The sequence below is a fragment of the Hemibagrus wyckioides genome, linkage group LG15 (assembly GCF_019097595.1).
Source record: "Hemibagrus wyckioides isolate EC202008001 linkage group LG15, SWU_Hwy_1.0, whole genome shotgun sequence".
Taxonomy (NCBI): domain Eukaryota; kingdom Metazoa; phylum Chordata; class Actinopteri; order Siluriformes; family Bagridae; genus Hemibagrus; species Hemibagrus wyckioides.
Genome location: NC_080724.1, coordinates 20,310,897 through 20,334,457, shown reverse-complemented (window position 1 = coordinate 20,334,457; position 23,561 = coordinate 20,310,897). Strand labels below are relative to the sequence as shown.

The 23,561-nt window shown below is 39.3% G+C and overlaps 1 protein-coding gene across 2 annotated transcripts in view; it reads right to left on the bottom strand.

Moving 5' to 3' along the window:
* Positions 1-1,616: 1,616 nt before the first annotated feature.
* Positions 1,617-23,561, bottom strand: part of frmd4bb (FERM domain containing 4Bb) — a 40,990-nt gene continuing 19,045 nt past the window's right edge. Inside the window, exons 9-24 of one of the 2 annotated variants that reach the window (XM_058409929.1) lie at positions 23,186-23,251; positions 22,396-22,453; positions 20,158-20,244; positions 15,880-15,956; positions 13,342-13,480; positions 11,812-11,950; positions 11,293-11,426; positions 10,237-10,353; positions 9,855-10,083; positions 8,790-8,846; positions 7,493-7,631; positions 7,235-7,396; positions 6,428-7,152; positions 5,036-5,171; positions 3,222-3,334; positions 1,617-3,102 (exon numbers count right to left, since the gene is read on the bottom strand). In XM_058409929.1, the coding sequence (XP_058265912.1) occupies positions 3,241-3,334; positions 5,036-5,171; positions 6,428-7,152; positions 7,235-7,396; positions 7,493-7,631; positions 8,790-8,846; positions 9,855-10,083; positions 10,237-10,353; positions 11,293-11,426; positions 11,812-11,950; positions 13,342-13,480; positions 15,880-15,956; positions 20,158-20,244; positions 22,396-22,453; positions 23,186-23,251 (2,359 nt within the window). In that variant the 3' untranslated portion in view covers positions 1,617-3,102; positions 3,222-3,240. The remainder of the gene's footprint in view (positions 3,103-3,221; positions 3,335-5,035; positions 5,172-6,427; positions 7,153-7,234; positions 7,397-7,492; positions 7,632-8,789; positions 8,847-9,854; positions 10,084-10,236; positions 10,354-11,292; positions 11,427-11,811; positions 11,951-13,341; positions 13,481-15,879; positions 15,957-20,157; positions 20,245-22,395; positions 22,454-23,185; positions 23,252-23,561) is intronic. The other variant, XM_058409930.1, reaches the window with a different exon arrangement.

The following is a 23,561-nucleotide window of genomic DNA, read 5'->3' as shown; positions in this document are numbered from 1 at the left end:
GCATAATTGTAAACTGGAGGCCTTGTAGCTTCAGTTCAAAACTAAAGAAGCTCTGTTAACGATTTCATTTTTGTATAAATCCGATCCTTTATTCTGACTTTATTCCTATTAAACACAGCTTCATCTCACTCTGTGGCTGTAGGTAATAACTAAATATTGGAAATGACACGCATTATAATGTTATATTAGATATTTTTAAACATAAGTTTCAGTTTCTTTTAAACCTTTGGCAAATTTCATAAGGGGAAATGTCGCAAAAAGTCACATATATTAAATAATATTTAAAATGATTAGTTAAATGCACTTTCCACTTTTTCACTATCATTATTATTATTATTATTATTATTATTATAAAAAGCAGCTTTAATCACTTTTAGTACTACTTGCTTATCAAACACATCTGTTATACCCCAGCGACATGAATTTCTCTAATCTGATTGGTCATAACCTCTTGATTAATTTTCTGTAGTGAAAAAGTAATTCTAGGCCACTTATTATCGTATAAAAGGAATAAACAACACGCTTTAAGCCATGTCTGAGAATCTTGTAGCACTTTAAGCTGAACTCAGAATTCAGATATTTTGCTGGATTTCAGAAAAACCCATTTTCTTCATACTGGTGTATGTTTAATCACTTCAATATACACACAGCTCATTTGCATTTAGCCACGCCCATAAAACTCCATAAAAGGTCGAGGGCACAGACTGTTGAGAGCATGGAATGAAGGATCAGGGTAAAGGCTGAAAAAAACAGAAGAGGAAGTTATTTTGACTCACTTCTGTACCAAAAAATATACTCAGTAACAATAATAAAAAGCTAAATTTTCCATCAGCAGAGGCTTTTGCTTATGGCTTTCCACAGGCATTTGTCATAGTTGGATATTTATATTTTTATTTGTTGTTGTTAATTTTTTATTTATTATATCTTTTTATTTATTTGGATCGCCTTGTTTGTTTGTTTTTTTCCTCAATATTTTTACCTCAGTATTAACGCCACTGATTTAAAATAACACATTTTTACTAAATTAGTCTCTGACCTAAGTTAGCTAGCGCGAGGATGTGACTCCAAGTCTCTCTGGATAAAAGAGACCGCTAAATGCCGTAAACCTAATAAAAATTTGAATTCGACGGAATAGTCCAGATATAAAATCCATGCCGATTATACGATCTGAAGTCGAGGTTCACGTTCGTTACGCTTCTTCATGTCTAAATGTTTACACACTCCCAGGATCACCAGTAGGTTCTGTCCAAATTTGTGGGATTTTCACGAATATCACTTTTGTTTATAAAAACTTGTTCTAACGACTTATAAATAAATCCCTCAGGGTCATTTTTGTATTGCATGCTTTCCTAAAGTTCAGTAAGGATACTAAAATCATTTTAAAACACTGAAACCTTTTTTTTTTTTTACTGAGAAAACAAGTGGCATTTTCTGTTATTTCACGATTTCACAATGCAGTTCTGAGTAAAGAACATTGTCACATGATCAGATTCCAAACATCGATGATTCTTTATTTTTTCCTAAGTCATTTTTTAACAATTTTTTTCTCTTACTGTGTGCAAATTCTAAATAGAGAACAAGATTCAGGTCTTAATTATTATTTTTTTTATTTCCTTTTTATTTATTTATTTATTTAGGGTCTAAAGGTCTGAGTGCACAACCAAAGCACTGCTTTGTATCAGAAACAAATCAGATTTTTTTTTTACATTTTAAAATTTTTTTTTACATTTTTCTAGCTTGAGTACTACGAAGTAACTATATTACATTATTTTACATTGTTCATGATGATATTCGGTTGTGCGCTCAGATGGTTGGACCATTTTCATTATCTCATTTCTTTTTTATTTCTTTTTTCTTCCAGACATGAGTTTGCTTTTATACTGAGTGTCAGAGAACATTACTAATTCTCCTGACATATTAACATTCTTTCATCTAAAACGAAAAAAAAAAAAACAGTGCTATAGGACTAAAACACAGAGTGTAAAAAGGCAGCTTGATTGAATATGGCTAGATTTCATTATTTTCACCAAAAAAAACCCCACACAAAATCTCTCCACCAATAATTGTTATACTGTGACTAATCACCAAGCTATCCCTGGGAAAGAGTCTGCCTGAGTAGACCCGTGTCTCCTGAGGAGCTTTTGCGAGGCAATTCCTTAACCCATAAAAGTGACGTTAAAATTTAGAATGTGTTTATTTTGACATGTAAACAATTAAGATAATTAAGACAAATCAAATGCTGGATTGTAAATCAGTGTTTAGACAATTTTTCTGTTTTGCTGTTTTCACAAGATTGGATAATCAGTACATTAATCTTTCTTTGTTTTGATATTATTTTGTAAAAAAAAAAAAAAAAAATTGTTTACAGCTTCCTTCTGAAATTGAGCTTTACGCAGTCTATTCTCACACTGTACACTATCTTCTGGACGCTCTAACGCTTGGGTGTTTGATGATAGTTAACCCAGCGCTAGCATTTAGTGCTTAATGCAAATAGATTGTTGAGCCTCCAGAGAGAAGAGAAAAACTAAACAAAGTGGACGAAAATCCTCAAAACTCAAAAATTCTCCCTCCCAATTTGTGTTTTGTTGCAACGATCTTGCTCGTCATGTTGTCGGCCATTCTGAAAGCCTTTTTCTGCTCCCTTCTGCTATACAGAGCACAGTTCTGGCAGTTCTACTAAATCATCTATATATTGACTTCTCACAGAGCTCCCAATACAAACTTCACTTACTGTCTCTTTCATTCACCTTCTCTTTGTTCGGCTGCCAGCAGCCCGGGTTCAGAAACCATTGTTATTAGGCAATCAGAGGTGGGGCTTACTCTAGTCTCAGTTAGAAACGTAGCACAAGCGTCAGTTAGGACCAACATGCCTGAACATACTTGGTTTCGATGGAGAGTTTTCAAAATTTTAACCCTTCCGAATTTTCATCATTAATATTTTATTTATCAGCATTTTTCCATAACATCCCGCTCTGATTAAAACCCCTCTTATTGAACTTTTCATTCCAAGGCACAATAAAAAAAAATCCCCTTTTCCTGGAAACAGGTGAAGAAATTTCACCTCCTTGTGTGCTGTGCTGCTGTTGTAGTAATTTGGTCCTCCTATAAATAAATAAAAAATAAATAAAAATAACGCAAAATACACTGAAATATTAACTGTAGCATTAACCTTGTACACTGTAAAAACAAACAAACAAACAAGCCAAAAAAACCCCTCATACCTGTCTTGTTGTGCTTCGTCTAATGGTCTGTATCGTTACTGAAGACTTCACCGCATTCTGAAGTGTGTGGGAGAGAATCAGCACGCCTGGACGGACTGCATTCAGCAGGAAACCTGACACACCGGCAAACACAAAACTCACTTGTCAACTCTTGCTGAAATGCAAACACCTGACCAGTACCACCACACACCAACCCCAAACCAGCACTGAAATCCAAACATTCAACCAGTACCACTACACACCAACCAGTTCCACTACACACCAACCCCAAACCAGCACTGAAATCCAAACATTCAACCAGTACCACTACACACCAACCAGTTCCACTACACACCAACCCCAAACCAGCACTGAAATCCAAACATTCAACCAGTACCACTACACACCAACCAGTTCCACTACACACCAACCCCAAACCAGCACTGAAATCCAAACATTCAACCAGTACCACTACACACCAACCAGTTCCACTACACACCAACCCCAAACCAGCACTGAAATCCAAACATTCAACCAGTACTACTACTCACCAACCAGTTCCACTACACACCAACCCCAAACCAGCACTGAAATCCAAACATTCAACCAGTACTACTACTCACCAACCAGTTCCACTACACACCAACCCCAAACCAGCACTGAAATCCAAACATTCAACCAGTACTACTACTCACCAACCAGTTTCACTACACACCAACCCCAAACCAGCACTGAAATCCAAACATTCAACCAGTACTACTACTCACCAACCAGTTCCACTACACACCAACCCCAAACCAGCACTGAAATCCAAACATTCAACCAGTACTACTACTCACCAACCAGTTCCACTACACACCAACCCCAAACCAGCACTGAAATCCAAACATTCAACCAGTACCACTACACACTAACCCCAGACCCTTCACTGAAACCAAAACATTCAACCAGTACCACTACACACTAACCCCAGACCCTTCACTGAAACCGAAACATTCAACCAGTACCACTACACACTAACCCCAGACCCTTCACTGAAACCCAAACATTCAACCAGTACCACTACACACCAACCCCAAACCCTCACTGAAACCAAAGCAGTACCATTACACACCAACCCCAAACCAAAGCTTTCAACCATCACTACTACACACCAACCCCAAACCCTCACTGAAACCTAAGCATTCAAAAAGTACAACCACACGCCAACCCCAAACCCTCACCGAAACCCAGACACTGAATGAGTACCATTAATCACCAACTCTTACCCCTTGGCGAAACCAAAACACCCAACCCTTACCATTACACACTAATCCTTATCCCTCGCTGAAACCCAACCTGTACTACAATGCACCAAATCCATAACCCTCACTGAAACCCAAACACCCACCAATGCTTCTATATACTACACACTACCCCTAACCAAACTACCAACCCCAAACACTGCCTCCCAACTCTCACTAAAGCACAAACATCTAAGCAATACCACGATACACTAACCCCTAATGCCCGTTCAAACCAAAACTCCTAACACTACTTACCAACTTACCCCAAACACAAACACCCATGTAGTAGTGCCACTACTCTCCGAACCCTAACCCTCACTGAATTCCAGACACACAACCAGTACCATTACCCACCAATCAAAAACTCTCACAAAGCCCAAACATCCAGAACATAACACTCTCCACCCATAACTCACACTGAAACCCAAACACCTGATCTCTAATTCCCACTAATCCTTGCTGATGTTGGACTGCTTTGTTGGCCGTTATATCTTACTTCTCCAAGAATTTTCTTATATCAGCGTTATCTCAGGAAAAATGATCTTTCACCTGCTGCGAGTGGGACTGTAGGCTCCAGTAAAGGATTTTTGGGACGTTGGTGTCACTTCTCCATCTGCTTCACTCTCACTACGCCCCAAATCTGCATTAGTGTGCCAGTTTGTCCCTCCACTAGTTGTAGAGGACACTGCAAGAGGAAAAAAGGTAGGAAGGATGGTATAATGATTAGACACTGATCTGGAATTGCATATATGCTATAGAAATAAAAGAACCTATTAAGATTAGATTAGATTAGATTCAACTTTGTCACTGCACATGTGGGTACAAGGCAACGAAATACAGTTAGCATCTAACCAGAAGTGCATTTTCTCAGTGCAAATAATTTGCATATATAATCAGTATATAAACAAATATAAATAATTTGTATATATATTTGTGTATCTATAAACAGTATATAAAAATATATAAATAAGATGGTCTAATAACCATGTGCAACATAGTTTCTATAGTCTTATTTAAAACAAACATGGATTATCACAAGATTCTGGATCCTGACTGTGGGGAATTGCGACCAATCAGCCACAAAAGCATTAGTAAAATCAAGCACTGATGTTAGATGAGGAGTTCTGGGGTGCAGTTGGAGTTCCAGTTCATCCCAAAGGTGGAACCGGTTTAGGCTCATGGCCCTATATTCCACTGAAGGGAAACTGTAATGGTACAGCATACATAGACATTGTATATAATTTTGTACTTCTAAATTTGTGCCAACAGTTCGTGGGAGACCAACCTATGGGCGTGACAGTTAGGAACTTTGTGCTATAGAGTTTGTCAAACTAACTGGTTAAGTTTAAGTAGGTGGTGCTTGTCAAAGTAACATCCACATGAATACCATGATCAAAGGTTTCCCAGCAGAACCTCCCAGATGTCCAGTGCATCACACTGCCACCTCTCACTTGCCTTCCTCCCATTGTCCATCCTGGAGGCATCTCATCCCCAGTTATACCATACAAATGCACCTGAACTTCCATATGATGTAAAAGAAATGTGATTTGTCAGGCCACCTTCTTCCATTGCTCCAAGGTCCAGTTCTAGTAGGCTCCAACTGCTGCATACCAGGAACTCCCTAAATGTTCTGCTGTTTTGTAGATGCTCTGATCCAGTCATCTAGGTATTACAATCTGGCCCTTGTCATAGTCACTCAGATCCTTAGGCTTGCCCATTTTTTCTGCCTCCAACTCATGGGGAACTTTGAAAACTCACAGTTCACCTACTGCCTAAGATATTTAATTCCCGTGACTTTAGTGTAACGGTTGATTGGCATATGTCTGTACAGACAAGTATCAGTAATAGTACAAAGTCCACACCAAACTACATTCTAAGCTACCTGGTGTTAGCTTATTAGTTTTATTGTCATGTACCTGATGTTACCTTAATTGTAATTACCTGATGAATAAGAGCTGGTCCTGCTGGATCTGCTAAATGGAGCTGGTAGTGTTTGATAACCCAGATGATGCTGGTAGCCTCGGTCATATTCAAAGCCATAGACTGGCCTCCGTCCTGCAGTGTTGCGGTTGTACCAGCCTCTCAGATGCTCCACCACTAATGCTTTCTGCATGCTTTTAGCCAAAAGTTCATTCCTGCTCCTAGGAGGTCTTAAAGTTGCATAGGGATTGTGCTGCATCCCGTAATTCTTGCTGCGCTCGTTTCCATGGTACCCATGCGCATTGTAAGAGGGGTTAACATTGTAGTGTCCTTCAAGTTCATTCTCGTATACATAAGCGCCACTAGCACTGGCATTAGTGTAGGGCTCATAGTCAGCAGTGGCATAGCCAGGCACGTAATATGCAGCAGGGCTGTATGGTGTGCGAGGGTGTGTGTGTATATGCGCGTGAGTTTGTGTGGGGTGGGGCACTAGGTTCGGCATGCTGCCCGTGCTGTGTTGGTGATGGAGGGATGACGGGATGAGGTACGGAGGAGTGGAAGGACACGGCGGACCAAAATCAGCACTGGACACACTCGCGCAAGACGAACAGTCGTCCAGGACCTCGGTGCTGTTGCTGCGGCGACCTGGAAAAACGGATCTCTCAGAACCGGAATAACAAAGGAAATGAGACTGAGACTCCAGGCTTCCACTTCGATGTCGGAATGCTTGGGCCGGACCCTCAGACCTGCCGAATTAATAAAGACATTATACAGGGAATTTGCTTTTACAGGGGCAGTAGCTACACAAATTTTGTAATGTTTCTGTACCCGAGCTGGCTGCTGCTATAGGCGTTACGGGTCAAAGCGAGGGTCTGTGCCACATTGTGGAGCTCCGCCTGCCTCCGAGGGACGGTCTTATACGGGCTGCTGCTGGCAGAGGAGGTGTCATGAGAGGTGTAGTACAAACCAGACTGAACATCACACTCCAGTCTACAGGTACGATACAAAGAAGGCACATTTATATATATAAAAAAAACGAGGACGCATTCCTAAAATGAGGACACGTCACACTGAGGACACACACACCTGCTTAGCGCAGTGTCATGGTGTGTGTCGCTCTCAGAGGATCGTCTCTGCGTATCGTAGTCCAGGTTGACCGGAGGAGCAGCACTGAGTAACGGAGAGCACTGCAGGGAGCGAGATCGCCGTCTCTGACTAACATCATCTACACGGCAAACAAACACAACATTTGTAGCATAAATGTTCTGTTTTTAGCAGGTTGCCAACTGTGTAGTGATACAAGCTGCTAAACTGAGTAGAAAGTAGTTTATTCATAGACATAATGGTGGGAGACATGGCAAAAATTTTATATTGTTTACTTTACGGTTCTTAAACTGCTAACAAAATAGATGCGTTGCATTTAATTTAATATCAGTTAAACAAAATTTTAAAAATTGTAAAAATATTTAAAATATTAGCTGCTTTGAACTTTGTTATTTATTTATTTATTTATTTATTTATTTATTTAGACTAGAATTCGTTCATGTATAAGTTATAAGAAAAGCAACCCTGACAGATAATCAAATAATAATATATATAATCCACATGGGGTAATGGAATGCTAATACACTTAGCAAATAATAATCATGAATTAGTTATGGATGTGTATAGAAAGTGACAGAATTGACAGAGTTGTTCGCTAAACAACAAAAAGATAGAGTTGTTTGCTAATTTTAATGTGTCTAGTATTTGATAGGTGGCTAAATATATGTAGCAGAAATGTGTAATAAGCTAATAACATTAACTGTGTTTCTGCTGTAAGTATATATATCTGCTAAACTCAGTGCCAGCACGGAAAAGTGTCTGTAGTAGAAATGTAAAAATGTCCAGTGCACATATTTAGCCATTCGCTGAACATTTAAAGCAGAAAGAAATGGTGTTTAGCAATTTAACAGTTAACGTAAAAGAAGCAGCTAATTGACTGTCATTACAGCAGAGGCTAATCTGAATGTTTGTAACTGAAAGATTTAGCACAATTTAGAAATATGTCATTTACTAAAAATACTAGCAGAAATGTTGGGCAAACTGCTGAGGTAAATATTTTCCTTAGAAACTAAATGCATGTTGTGAAAATGTTAGCATGTTAGGTAATGTTTCAAGCTTTATGATGCAGAAATCCTTTTTAAAAATAGAAGCAGGATTTTTTAAATGAATATCCTTGAGGGAAAACATGCTAACGTGGAAATGTGTGGAGCAGAAATGTTGTGCTAGCTGCACAGTAGAATTAGAAAGGTGATGAATGTAACGCTTAGGGCTAAAGAGATTTGTGTTTAGCCGCTATAATAAACTTTTAGACCGTTTTTAGCTTTATTTTCTCACTTACTGTCGTCCAGAGGAAGGCTGTCAGAGAGAGAGCTGCATTCTGACTGACCCAGTTCTTCTGTTAAAGAGAGAAAGATATGGGTATTAGTTATATATATAGCAAAGGTGTGTGTGTGTGTGTGTGTGTGTGTGTGTGTAACCCTTTGGGAATTTACTAAACTTGAAAGGACATGTTAAGAACAGATAGCAAAACAAAATGTAAGAAATCTCCACCATCATGTTTTAGGATAAATTCATAACAGGCATTTCCACAACATTCTCTTTGCTTTAAGATGAATTTAACAATATATTTCTATTTAAACCACAGCATTGCTGTATTCTTCATTCTGATTGGCCAGAAGGTGTCAAGGAATTTTCTATAACAGCAGATCTGACAGTATTGGAAATAAAAATGACAGGTTTATTTTTTACAGGTTATTTTTAATTGTATTTCTTTTAGGTTTAATTTCTTCTACAGTTACACAGGGACTTGTATGGTGGATACTGTTCATAATTTAAAATGTATTTAAAATAATGTGTTATTTAACAAAAAAGTATATTTTTTATATTTATTAAATATAATTATTAAAATTAAATAATAAAATAATATTATTAAAAAGTTTTATTAATTTTTGTCTTATTAAAAGAAAATATAGTAAAAGTACTGTTTGTAGCTGCTATAATGCAAGTGATAACATGGACTGTCTTGCCATGAAATTAAATTTTCAATTCAATTCATTTTATTTGTATATCACCTTTTACACTGGACATTGTCTCAAAGCAGCTTTGCGAAAGAAGAGACACAGAGAAAGGAGAAAAAAAAATGATTAAATTAAATGATTAAACTATTTTATCCCTAATGAGCCTGAGGCAACGGTGGTGAGGAAAAACCTCCCTGGGATGATTATGAGGAAGAAACCTTGAGAGGAACCAGACTCAGAAGGGAACCTCATCCTCATTTAGTTAACACTGGACAGTAACTAATGTACTTATTTATTCTTAATGACTTCCCCCTGATAATGAACCTTTTGGAATGAAACCTCATGCACCTTTTGACCTTTGACCCCTTCTAACCCTCTAAACGTACCAGCGATGATGCGCGAGGCCCTCTGCGTTGGTCTCTTGCCCTTCTTCACGCGGTAGCGGTTCATCTCATCTTCAATCTCCTGAAGTTTCTGCATGGCATCCAGGCAGTTCCTCCTGCGCTTCTTCTTCACCGTTTTGCCGATTTCCGGTTCGGACGCCAGCTTTTTCGCCGCTTCCACAATCTTCCTCTGCAGAGCAAAACGACTCTCCAGGTTCCTCAGGTACGGATCCTGTGCAGAACACAGACTCTTTTAGAGGCACTTAAATATTTTATCATGAATATGAACGCCTGAAGATGAAAATCAGTGATTAATCTTTAATTAATCTAATCAAAATGTGTGCATATAATTAATATTTCTAAAAGAGTGCCTTTTTACACCAACCTCATTATATGGGAAAAGATCGTCCAGTTTAAAAGAAGTGCCGATTCTCCTCCTGATGCCCGGAGGTTTTTCCCCTGCACTCATCGGGTACTCTTTAGGAAGTTTACCAGTCAGCTCCTGAAAACAACACACAATACAGTAAAATATACAATAATATATCTTTTATCTTTTAAGTCTACCCTTATCAAACCAAATTATATACTGCATCCATCTATCTATCTATCTATCTATCTATCTATCTATCTATCTATCTATCTATCTATCTATCTATCTATCTATCTATCTATCTATCTATCTATCTATCCACCCATTCATTCCTCTCTCCCTCCATCCATTCATCCATCCACCCTTCGCTCTGTCTGTCTATCCATGTATCCGTTCATATATCTCTCCATCCATCTGTCCACCCATCCATCCATCCGCTTATCCATCCATCCCTTTGTCTGTCTATCCGTGTCCATTCATACATCTCTCCATCCATCCATCCATCCATCCACCCGCTTATCCATCTATCCATCCTTCCACCCATCCATCCAATCTGTCCATTTATCCATCCATCCATCTATCCATTCCTCCGTCCATCCATCCATTCATCTGTCTGCCCTTCTGTCTGTCCATCCATCCATCCATCCATCCATCCACTCATTTATCCATCCTTCTATCTTCTGAATCATTTTTCACATTTCAAGTTCATTGTTATGTGCATAAAATATTTTAGCATCTACATTCAGTAAAATACTTATGTTACAGTTGTACACTCTGACCCAGACATGATACGTATGATACATAGAATAAACCTGTAAAGTATTCAGACCAATCACAGTGTGCAATCTCACACACACACACACACACACACACACACACAAACACTAAAGACAATTTAGAGATACCAGTCAGTCTGCAATGCATGGAAACCTCCAAAGCGTATAAAGAACATCCAGAGCAGAGACAATAATCGAATCCTGATCCCAAAACGTATGAGGCGAAGGTGCTAACCACTAAGCCAGTGTACCCCCCCAAAAAAAAAAGTCAATAAAAAACATGATGTATTCTTACCGCTTCCCTCAGGCATATCTCTTTCAGCTCGGCCATTTTCTGGCTCAGTATGTCTTGGATTTCCTTCTCCTTCACCCTTAATTCAGCTAGCTTCTCTTTTTTCTGCTCATCGTTCATCTCGGAGTCTGCAGAACCTATACAGAAAAATTAAATAGAGAAATTAATAAACTAATAAATATAATTATTAAAATACCTGGGAAGTACAAAAGCTTAGGTATGTTCAAATAGAAATATGAAATAAATATTATGCATGTTTTATATAATAAATAAATAAATAAATAAATAAATAAATAAATAAATAAATAAATAAATAAATAAATAAATTTTATTTTATTATTTTTTATTTTATTTTCATTATTATTAATTAATCTGTTAATATTGTCAGACTATATTTACATTAGAGTACTAAGAAGAAGTATGACAAAAATATCACTTATAATATTAATTCTGTTATTTATGAAAATATTCTGCATTATATTAAATGGAACAGACATGAATCTAAGATAAAAACAAACCCACCAGTTGAGACCAGACTCCCGTTGCTGGCCATGATAAGCTGGTTTTTAATTCCTACGTTAAGTTTAGTCGTTTTAGCTGCGCCGTTTTCCGTCAGGTCCACAGCGATGTCTCCTAAACTTCTGGCTGCTGTCATTTTCGCCTGTAGAGAGAGACGAGAAGAAAATCTCACTTTGCAGCAAAACATTAAAGACGGAGTGGTGTGTGTAATTCGCCTCGTCTCCTGAATAATCATCAGCTGTATGATGCTTCAGTCACGCTGAAGTCACCAAGTTTTATTAACAATTAATCGATCTGTCTATATACAGTTTGGGGAAATTAAATAATTTTTGTTATTTAATACACTTCTAGTGTTATTTCAAATTTACACACATGATTTACATACACCGATCAGCCATAACATTATGACCACTGAGAGGTGACGTGAATTAGACTGATGATCTCCTCATCATGGCACCTGTTAGTGGGTAGCAAGTATTATGTATTATGCAGCAAGTCAACATTTTGTCCTCAAAGTTGATGTTAGAAGCAGGAAAAATGGACAAGCGTAAGGATTTGAGGGAGTTTGACTATTGTGATGGCTGGACCACTGGATCAGAGCATCTCCAAAACTGCAGCTCTTGTGGGGTGTTCCCGGTCTGCAGTGGTCAGTATCTATCAAAAAGGAACAGTGGTGAACCGGTGACAGGGTCATGGGTGGGCAAGGCTCATTGAAGCACGTGGGGAGTGAAGGCTGGCCCGTGTGATCTGATCCAACAGGCGAGCTACTGTTGCTCAAATTGCTGAAGAAGTTAATGCTGGTTCTGATAGAAAGTGGTCAGAATACACAGTGCATAATGGGTCAAGGCTGTTTTGGGCAGCAAAAGGGAGACCAACACAATATTAGGCAGGAGGTCATAATGTTATGCCTGATCAGTGTACATATGTGTTCATTTGTAGGTCCAACACAATTTGAACATGATATTAAACATATCTATAGGTAAATGTTCCATAGAAATTGCACGTGGTGTTGGGATCATGGTGAGCTTTAAGGACAAACTGGATCAATAATATGAAGGTTCATGTAAGCACAATTAATGCTGAACTATGAGGTGCAGATAAGAGAGGAATTCAGCATTCTTTGGAAAAGATATGCAGGAAAACCTGGATTTAACCCTTTTACTCTACCGGTGTTCCATAAATCAACTTTTTCAATCAGTATAAATAAATAAATAAATGAATGATATTCAGGCTGTGAGTCTGATCTAAAATGAGTCTGCTGTCTTTTTAGATGTGTGTTTCTCCCTCTGTTGGAGAACCTTACACAGAATTTTACTAGTTGAAGATCAAGTTTGAGCTGGTTTATAGATGAACAAGCACTTGGAGAACATCTCAGAGAGGAGAAATGGGTTTGATATCAACATTTACTAATACAAACATCTGTGTGAAATTTTAAGACACAGTATCCTGGACAAATTGGGACAGAATCAAGATGGAAAATCTAGCTAATTCCTGTCTGCTCTCTGTGTGTGTGTGTGTGTGTGTGTAACTGACCTTGCTCTGTTTTCGATCGAGGTAGAACTGATGCTGACTGATGGCCATCACCCAGATGGTTTTGATCAGAGTGTGACTAGCATACCAGGTATAGATCACTAAACCCGTCTGTCCGAACGTCCGCTTGGTCACTGCTCTCCTGTAAACACACACACACACACACACACACACAGTTCAGTCACACAGTTTACATACTTTCAATCCAATGTTTGATTAATCACACTATTCAGCCACTAAAGGGAAAAGGTTTCAGGGCAAAGCTTCATTCATTCATGTACACTGGTGGCTCAAGTGGTTAAGGCTCGGGGTTTTGTTGGTCAGAAGGTCAGGGTTCAAGCCCCAGCACTGCCAAGCTGCCACCACTAGGTCATGGCTGACCCTGAGCTCTGACCTTAACCTCCAAATGTCTATGTGTGCCAAAAATGTGGCTTCTTCTTTCAATAATTTCCTACACACTTTAATATTATATGTGAGTTTGTATTAAATGGATTTTCTGTTTTTTCCCTTCACTGTAGGGAAATGTTAAAAAAAACAACAACAACCTTTGTCCTTAATAATTACAAATCCAGTTGGAAAAACTGTTTGTCATTTCCTGGAAAACCATAAAATCCCGATGACTCTGCCTGCACTCAGCACATGCTCTTAAACATTAATCCTGTCCTTCAGACGTGTCTGGATTCCCTCCAACAACAAACTGCCGTATCTTCCTCTCTGTTCAGTAAGGAATCCTCCTCAGATGAAAACAAGACCACAGATCGACGAGAGATAAATACAGGCTTCCAGCAAAAAATATATAGCTGTTTCAGTGTTTTACAGCCATGACGCGTTCACAGTTTAGATAAAATCGTGTCCACTCAGCTTCTGATTAATCCCCCTGTACCGAAGTACAGTATCTACTCCAATAAACAGAAATCTATTAACCTCAAGCAGATAGTCAAGATGAAGATCGGGCTGAAATCGTATGATGAAAGAGCCAGAAATAATTAATAACACGGCTGTTTTTCAGGGCTTTAGGATTTCTTTAAGGCTGTTTCTATGGCAACAGTGATTCCTACTCTCTATATACGCAATATACACCGATCAGGCATAACATTATGACCATTATGCGAAGTGAATAACACTGTGTATCTCCTCATCATGGCACCTGTTAGTGGGTGGGATATATTACGCAGCAAGTGAACATTTTGTCCTCAAAGTTGATGTTAGAAGCAGGAAAATGGACAAGCGTAAGGATTTGTGCGAGTTTGATGAAGGGCCAAACTGTGATGGCTAGACCACTGGATCAGAGCATCTCCAAAACTGCAGCTCTTGTGGGGTGTTCCCGGTCTGCAGTGGTCAGTATCTATCAAAAGTGGTCCAAGGAAGGAACAGTGGTGAACTGGTGACAGGGTCATGGGCGGTCAAGGCTCATTGATGCGCGTGGGGAGTGAAGGCTGGCCCGTGTGATCCGATCCAACAGACGAGCTACTGTTGCTCAAACTGCTGAAGAAGTTAATGCTGGTTCTGATAGAAAGGTGTCAGAATACACAGTGCAGGACGGGTCAGGGCTGTTTTGGCAGCAAAAGAAGGACCAACACAATATTAGGCAGGTGGTCATAATGTTATGCCTGGTCAGTGTATGTGCACAACATAGGGTGTTGTGCCACCATCTCTCAGGGTAAGAGGAAGGCATACATCTAGACTCTTCTCTGTTCTGGCACCGAGGTAATAGAACAAACTTCGCCTAGATGTCCGAACAGCTGAGTCACTGACCGTCCTCAAACAATGGATGAAGACCTACCTCACCCTGAATGTGTGGGATGTGATAGCTTAGTGGTTAAAGTATTGAACTACCTGAACACAAGGTTGTAAGATCAAATCCCAGGTCTCTCAAGCTGCTAGGTTTCTAAGCAAGGTCCTTAACCCTCAATAGCTCAATTGTATAAAACGAGATAAATTGTAAGTCACTCTAGATGCTATAATGGATTTCTTAATATTAGTCCAAAAAACAGTTATCCTGATGATGACAAGAGTCCAACAGAGTGTAAAAGGCTTTGCTGTGTTATTAAAAAGGAAGTGATACTCTCTCACACTCGTCAATCACAGCGGCTCTAGCTAATCTTAGGCATCTATGAGTCCGTGTAAGATTTTTACGCTGCTCTGTGACGTAGCTTGAACAACACTTCAAAAGGATCCAGTTTGCTAGCGTCACACGTCACAGAGGAAGCTCGTGTTAGCTTCCGTCCCAGACAGTAATGTCTCAGATATGCCCGGCTTTGTCCTGCGTATTACCCACGAGGCGATTAGCTCTTTTATATAAAGCAATATTGAGAGTTACGCTGAAAAATTCATGTTTCAACTAGTAAAGAGTTTCTGTTCCGTTACGGTCCTGATATCAGACAGGATATTGCAGTGCAGAGGTCATGACCAGCTGACTAACATCCAGATATACATTCCAGCTGCATCAGCTGTCGTTTCCCTGAACACACATACACACCCACATACACAAACTCACCCACACACACACACACACACCATCAAATACAGTGTCATTCTCACCTGTGAGGATCGTTCACCTCCACTGCAAACTTCTTCTCTCTAAAGTACAGATTCTCCAACTGCTTCCACTGGAACAACTAGGGAAAAGACAGGCAGGGTGTGAAAGTGTGTGTGTGTGTGTGTGTTCATACAGTAGCAATGTTTAACTGTGTATAACTCATTCCCTCTCCAGGTGCTCTCTTGTTCGGGGTTTAGTGAGTCACTCTGTCTGTCTGAGCCGAACTGAAAGCTGTCTCAGTCAGCACTGATATATAAACACTTACAAATGATTCGCTTTACATGTGCAGCAACATCCAGATAACACACACACACACACACACACACACACCGGCATTGACATGCACAGATGATGTCTAAAAAAAGAGTTAACCCTTTTTACCAGTACACTGGCTGTCTGTTCTGCTGGAATGTGGAATGGAAATGGACTTTTTAATCAGTATAAATAAATTAATGATGTTCAGCTGTGACTCGGCTTTCGGTGTGTTTTAGACGTGTGTTTCTCCCTCTGTTGGAGAACCTTACAGAGAATTTTACTGGTTAAAGATCACATTTGAGCTGCTTTTTAGATGAACAAGCACATGGAGAACATCTCAGAGGGCAGAAATGGGTTTGATATCAACATTTACTTTGAAGATACAAACATTTTTGTGGAAAAAAAATTAACCATTTTTGTTTTTCTGGAGCTTTTCTATCGCCCCTAGTAGTCTAGGGAAAAGTAGAAATCCTTCTGAAACACTACAAATTGTTAAAGTCCTGATTGTCTACATTCATATGAGCTTCATATTAAACACCACTGTGGAGTGAGACATGACAGACATTTAATGCTAATAATGAATTTTAATGTAATTTAATTAATTAATTAATTAACATTTTTAATTTTGTTGAATTTACAACACGAGACAAAAACCTAAAAAAAATATAATACAAACTAAATTTCTAACTAGAGTCTAAACATCTGGGCACCCCTGCCCTCTGGAATATTTTTTAATAATATAAATAAAAAAATAAAAAAATAAATATTTTCTTATAAATAAATATTGTCTTATAATTAAAAAAATAAATATTTTCTTATAAATAAACAAATATTTTCTTATAATTAACTAAATAAATATTTTCTTATTTTGAATTGTTTACAGGTAAATAATCAACCCTGTCAGTTGTGCACGCTTATCGTCCCATATGTATGGGATTATTAGTTAATTCATTCATTTTAACCCGTTTATAACTATTATTGAATGTTTTGGAGCATCAAGGTAACTTTTATCGTTTTTGTTATAAGCTTTTCCTCATCAGCCTCTCGTTTTTTCTTCAGAAACAAAGCGTAAATGTTAAAAACTCCTTAATGTCTCCTCCAAATCATATATTGAAGATCTGTGTCGAATAACAATTTTAAAAACCCATTTATCAGTAAAGATGAAGATTATTGTGTAGAGTCTCCGAGTAATATGTTGCTATAGAAACGCCGAGTGGAAACGATAAAACGAGGTCACCAATATAAACCTGTGAGCTGATTTTTATTGAAAAGGAATCAAACTCTTCTGACTAGTCTTCATATAACTTCATGATGAGCAGCACATGATCGATCTCTATCTAATATCTAAAGTGTGAGGAATCGGATGGATTTAAACTCATTTTAACAAGCCATGGTGTAGAAATCAATTCTTTTCTATACAGAACATTAACATATAGTGACGTACTTATAGAATTATTAATAAATTTAAACATAATTTTAATTACATTTTAATTAAATACACAATGTGTTATGTTCATTTACCAAGTCCTAAATAAATTATTTTAAGAATTAAGAGCCAGATTACACTATTTATTATTATTATTATTATTATTATTATTATTATTATTATTATTATTATTATTAGGTATTTGTTCAACTTTTTCTTTTATTATTACCGTTACCTACTTTAATAATAATGTAAAGCTTCAAGCTTCTACGTTTTAGTCTCGTTGTAGCTAATAAAGTAACAATAAAATGTTCTTACTTTATATATTTTGTCGTATTCCAAAATAAAATCCCAAATCCATTGCGCTGTATGTGTTTAGAGGCTGCTGTATGTGCTGTTCGCCCTCAGTGTGTCTTATCAGGTTTAAATGTAGCCTGAAGGCACACAGAGCCAGACCTGCCTCTAAATACCTCTCTCTCTCTCTCTCTCTCTCTCTCTCTCTTTCCCTCTCTCTCTCTCTCTCTCTCTCTCTCTCTCAATTTCAATTCAGTAATGCTTTATTGGCATGAATATTGGCCTCTCTATCTCCCTCTCCATCTCTCTCTTTCTCTCTCTCTACATCTGTCTCTCTCTCTACATCTGTCTGTCTCTCTGTCTCTCTCTCTCTACATCTCTTTCTCTCTGTCTCTCTCTGCCTTTCTCTCTCCCCTCTCTCCTTCTCTCTCTCTCTCTTCATCTCTCTCTCTCTTCATCTCTCTCTCTCTTCATCTCTCTCTCTCTACATCTCTCTCTCTCTGCCTTTCTGTCCCCCCTCTCTCCTTCGCTCTCTCTCTCTCTCTCTCTCTCTCTCTCTCTCTCCCTCCCAGCGTTATATAAATTTAATACAAAATGTTTCACCCTGAACAGTTATAAAACAGCTAAACACCTATTTGTGTGTGTGTGTGTGTGTGCATATGTGTGTGCATGTGTGTGCGTGTGTGTGTGTGTGTGGCAGTTTGTGCATTTCAAATCTACACTGTTAAATAAATATAATAAGAGAAATAATACATATTCAGTATATTGTATGTAAAATTATCAATGAAACTATAAACAGAAAAAAATGTCGTGTGTGAATGTCGGGGTTACAACCAGAAAAAAAACACCACTTCCTTGGAGTGTGTGTAAGAAAATGACCTGGTCTGTAGCCACAGCTTCACACCCTCACATCCTGTCCCTTCATGACCTTCATGCTTCTGCGTTATTCAGTACTGAGCTCCATTAAACTGAACTGAATTAAGAGTTTCTTTAACACAGCGGTACATACAGGACAAGCTGTAAAGCTTTAAACTAGATTTGAATCTTCTGAAATAGTTAGCATTCCGGACTTCTCCAGAAGCTGAAGGTCACGTCAGAGAAAAGCGTTTTCCTCCGAACCGAGCTGTGACTCTGGATGAATGTGTGGTGGGCGGAGCCATAACGCCTGAAATGTACACAATGTCCTCTTTTCACTAAATGTAATCAATCACCTGAGACATGCGCACTGTCTGTTAGCTTTTTTACATTGACAACACAGATATGAGGTTTGTCTATCCAGCTGTCTGTCTGAGTCTGTGTATCTGTCTTTTTCTGTCCATCTGTATATCCATCTGTCTGTCTCTCTCTTCCTCCCTGTCTGTCTGTGTACCCACATTTAGATTTTCTGCCTGCCTGTCTGTCTGTCTGTCTGTCTGTCTCTCTGTGTGTCTGTGTATCCATATGTCTGTCTACCTGTCTGTCTGAATATCCATCTGTCTGTCTCTCTGCCTATCTGTGTATCCATCTGTCTGGCTCTTTGTCTGTCTGTGTATCAATATGTCTGTCTCTCTGTGTGTCTGTGTATCCATCTGTCTGTCTCTTTGTCTGTCTGTGTATCCAACTGTCTGGCTCTTTGTCTGTCTGTTTCTCTGTCTGCGTGTGTATTCCTCTGTCTGTTTTTCTGTCTGTCTATGTATCCATCTGTCTGTCTCTCTCTCTTTCACTCTGTCAGTCTATGTATCCATCTGTCTGTCTCTCTCTCTTTCACTCTGTCAGTCTATGTATCCATCTGTCTCTCTCTCTCTTTTCCTCTCTGTGTGTCTGTCTGTCTGTCTGTTTGTCCATCTGTCTGTCTTTCTTTCTGTCTATTTGTGCATCCAAATTTCTGCCTCTCTATCTGTCTGTGTATTCATCTGTCTGTCTCACTGTTCGTGTGTGTGTGTGTGTGTGTGTGTGCAGTAGTAGTATAATTCGTCCCTCTTGGCCGAACAGATGAGCGATTATTTAAGAAGCTCTGTTAACTAATGGTGATGACGAATACTAGCATATTTAGCGCGTTTCCTGCTCTAACACACACTGCTGCACCTCCTCAGCACATTAACACACCCTCCAGCAGTACGACATGCTGTAACACAGCCATCCTGCAGTGCTATAGGGTGTGTTAATGAGCTGATGCATTTCTGTAAAGTGTGATTTAGACCACTAACACACATTCACTGATCATACAACACACATACACACACACACACACACACACACACTGTGCATGGCAGATGGAAATATATCTGCAAACTGCAAAACAAACTGCACTTTGCTGCAGTCTCACCCGTCGAGGTTTGACTTTATCCTGAATGTCATATTGACCGATTCCCTTGTAGCTGATCCCGAGCCACCACGGCATGCCCTGTTTATCCTGAAAATAATTCAAAATACATATAAATTTATGATAAATATTACACAGGAAAACTAAACTGGCAAAACAGGCTAAATTTGCAGTCATTGTGATGGTCATGATGATCCTCACCAAAGGGGCTTGAGTTAAAAGCTATACTGAAGTATTGTTGTTCCAGTGAGAGGAAGTAAGCACTCAGACACTGTTGTTTTTGCTATTTAATATACTTCTAGTGCAATTAGTATATCCAGTCAGGTGTTATATTCACTGTCCTTATCTTTTTGAAATGTTCATAATCTCTCCAGATTAGGTTTCTTGGGACTATATGAGATTATATTTCATGTTTCCTTTAATGAAATGTAATGCTCCAGTACCATTTACAGAGCTGAAGCTATTGTGGGTCTGTTGTTGCATGCTATATGCAGCTATTCTTTTTCTGAACATGCTCATATGAAATGTTCCCCCCTTCCAAAACCAACAAACAAAAAAAATCTATTTGTTTCCCCTGACTAGAGTATATTATATATACTGGATATATACACTATATTGCCAAAAGTATTCGCTCACCTGCCTTGACTCGCATATGAACTTAAGTGACATCCCATTCCTAATCCATAGGGTTCAATATGACGTCGGTCCACCCTTTGCAGCTATAACAGCTTCAACTCTTCGGGGAAGGCTGTCCACAAGGTTTAGGAGTGTGTTTATGGGAATTTTTGACCATTCTTCCAGAAGCGCATTTGTGAGGTCACACACTGATGTTGGACGAGAAGGCCTGGCTCTCAGTCTCCGCTCTAATTCATCCCAAAGGTGTTCTATCGGGTTGAGGTCAGGACTCTGTGCAGGCCAGTCAAGTTCCTCCACACCAGACTCTGTCATCCATGTCATCCAAACTGTTCCCACAAAGTTGGGAGCATGGAATTGTCCAAAATGTCTTGGTATGCTGAAGCATTCAGAGTTCCTTTCACTGGAACTAAGGGGTCAAGCCCAGCTCCTGAAAAACAACCCCACACCATAATCCCCCCCTCCACCAAACTTTACACTTGGCACAATGCAGTCAGACAAGTACCGTTCTCCTGGCAACCGCCAAACCCAGACTCGTCCATCAGATTGCCAGATGGAGAAGCGCAATTCGTCACTCCAGAGAACGCGTCTCCACTGCTCTAGAGTCCAGTGGCGGCGTGCTTTACACCACTGCATCCGACGCTTTGCATTGCACTTGGTGATGTACGGCTTGGATGCAGCTGCTCGGCCATGGAAACCCATTCCATGAAGCTCTCTGCACACTGTTCTTGAGCTAATCTGAAGGCCACATGAAGTTTGGAGGTCTGTAGCGATTGACTCTGCAGAAAGTTGGCGACCTCTTCGCACTATGCGCCTCAGCATCCGCTGACCCCGCTCCGTCAGTTTACGTGGCCTACCACTTCGTGGCTGAGTTGCTGTCGTTCCCAAACACTTCCACGTTCTTATAATACAGCTGACAGTTGACTGTGGAATATTTAGGAGCGAGGAAATTTCACGACTGGATTTGTTGCACAGGTGGCATCCTATCACAGTTCCACGCTGGAATTCACTGAGCTCCTGAGAGCGACCCATTCTTTCACAAATGTTTGTAAAAACAGTCTGCATGCCTAGGTGCTTGATTTTATACACCTGTGGCCATGGAAGTGATTGGAACACCTGATTCTGATTATTTGGATGGATGAGCGAATACTTTTGGCAATATAGTGTATGTATATATCCAGAAAAGTTCCCCGTGCCTGTGTGGGTTTACTTCGGGTACTCCGGTTTCCTCCCACAGTCCAGAAATATGTACATTAGGTTGATTGGTAATTCTAAATTGCCCATAGGTGTGAGTGTGAGTGTGTGTGGTTGTCTGTCTATGTGTGGCCCTGTGATGGACTGATGACCTGTCCAGGGTGTACGCCCATGACCTTAATTAGGAATAAAGCGGCTATAGAAAATGGATGGATGGAAGTTCTGATTTGTCAAATGCTTTGAGATGCATATTGCTGTACAAAATGGCTAAGGGTGCCAATACTTTATCTTGGTGCAAGTAAGAGAAAATCAGGTGAATTTTGTTAGATATATATACATACACAAACAAACACCACAGTCCACTGCAAGATGGTGTCTGAATACTTACTTCCCCGTACTGTGTTTATTTATTACCTTCACTTCATAGTAGTGCACTCCGTATGTAGGCAGCGACTCGACCAGCGTTAAATACCTGTAACACACAGCATGCGAGAGTCTGAGTGCACATCCGACAGCTGTGTTTATGTAAGCACTTAACCGTGGAGGAGATAACACATGATTATGGTTTCGCAGTGATCACTCTGAAGGCTTTCTTGGTAGTAAATTCACTGAGACAAACATCACAAATTCATTCTGAACACATACAGTAAACAATGAAAAGCCTTCCCAGGATAAAGCTTTAATAAGATTAAGTGCCCTCTAGGGATCCCTGAACATTTGGTGAGAAAATATGATGAGGTGCCCTATAGGCTCCCCTTTACTTATGAGAAATGTGATGAAATGCCCTATAGGCACCCTCACATGCAAAAGGAATTTATAAAATAAAATTAAGTGCCCTATAGGCTCCCCTACATGCAGAAAAATGAAATAATATATGTAAGAAAATTTGATGATGTGTCTTCTAGACTCTCCTACATGTAAGAAAATGTGATGAAGTGCCCTATAGGCTACCGTTTACTTGTGAGAAATGTGATGAAATGCCCTATAGGCACCCTCACATGCAGTAAAATAAAATGACATGTCCTATAGGCTCCCCTATATGCAAGAAAATGAAATGAAGTGCCCCATAGGCTCCCCCACATGTAAGAATATTTGCCTGAGCTAGTGATAAGAAAAAAAAAAAAGCACAATTCATGGTAGACAGTTTTTACCATCTGTGTGTGTGTGTGTGTGTGTGTGTGTGTGTGTGTGTGTGTGCACTTACTGTACTATGGCCTGTCCTCGGGACACACCCTTCAGCAGCTTATACTGCTCAATCACTCTCTCCTCACTGCACAGAGACACAGACATGGTGACAGATTAGCAATAGATGGATATGCTCAGGCTGCAGAGGAATGTGGGAAAATGACTACACCCCCCCCTCTCACTTTCTCTCTCACACACACACACACACTTGACTGCATGTCAGCAGAAATGTTCCTTTATTCCTTTCCACTTGCTGAGACAGAGAGCTCATAGAGCTACTTTAAGGCTGTATTTAAATGATATAAAATCAAGCCTGTATATCAGGCTGCATAAAGATAATACTTTATGTGCAAATACTCTCATCTTACTTTATAAAGAAGACTAAGCACAGACTC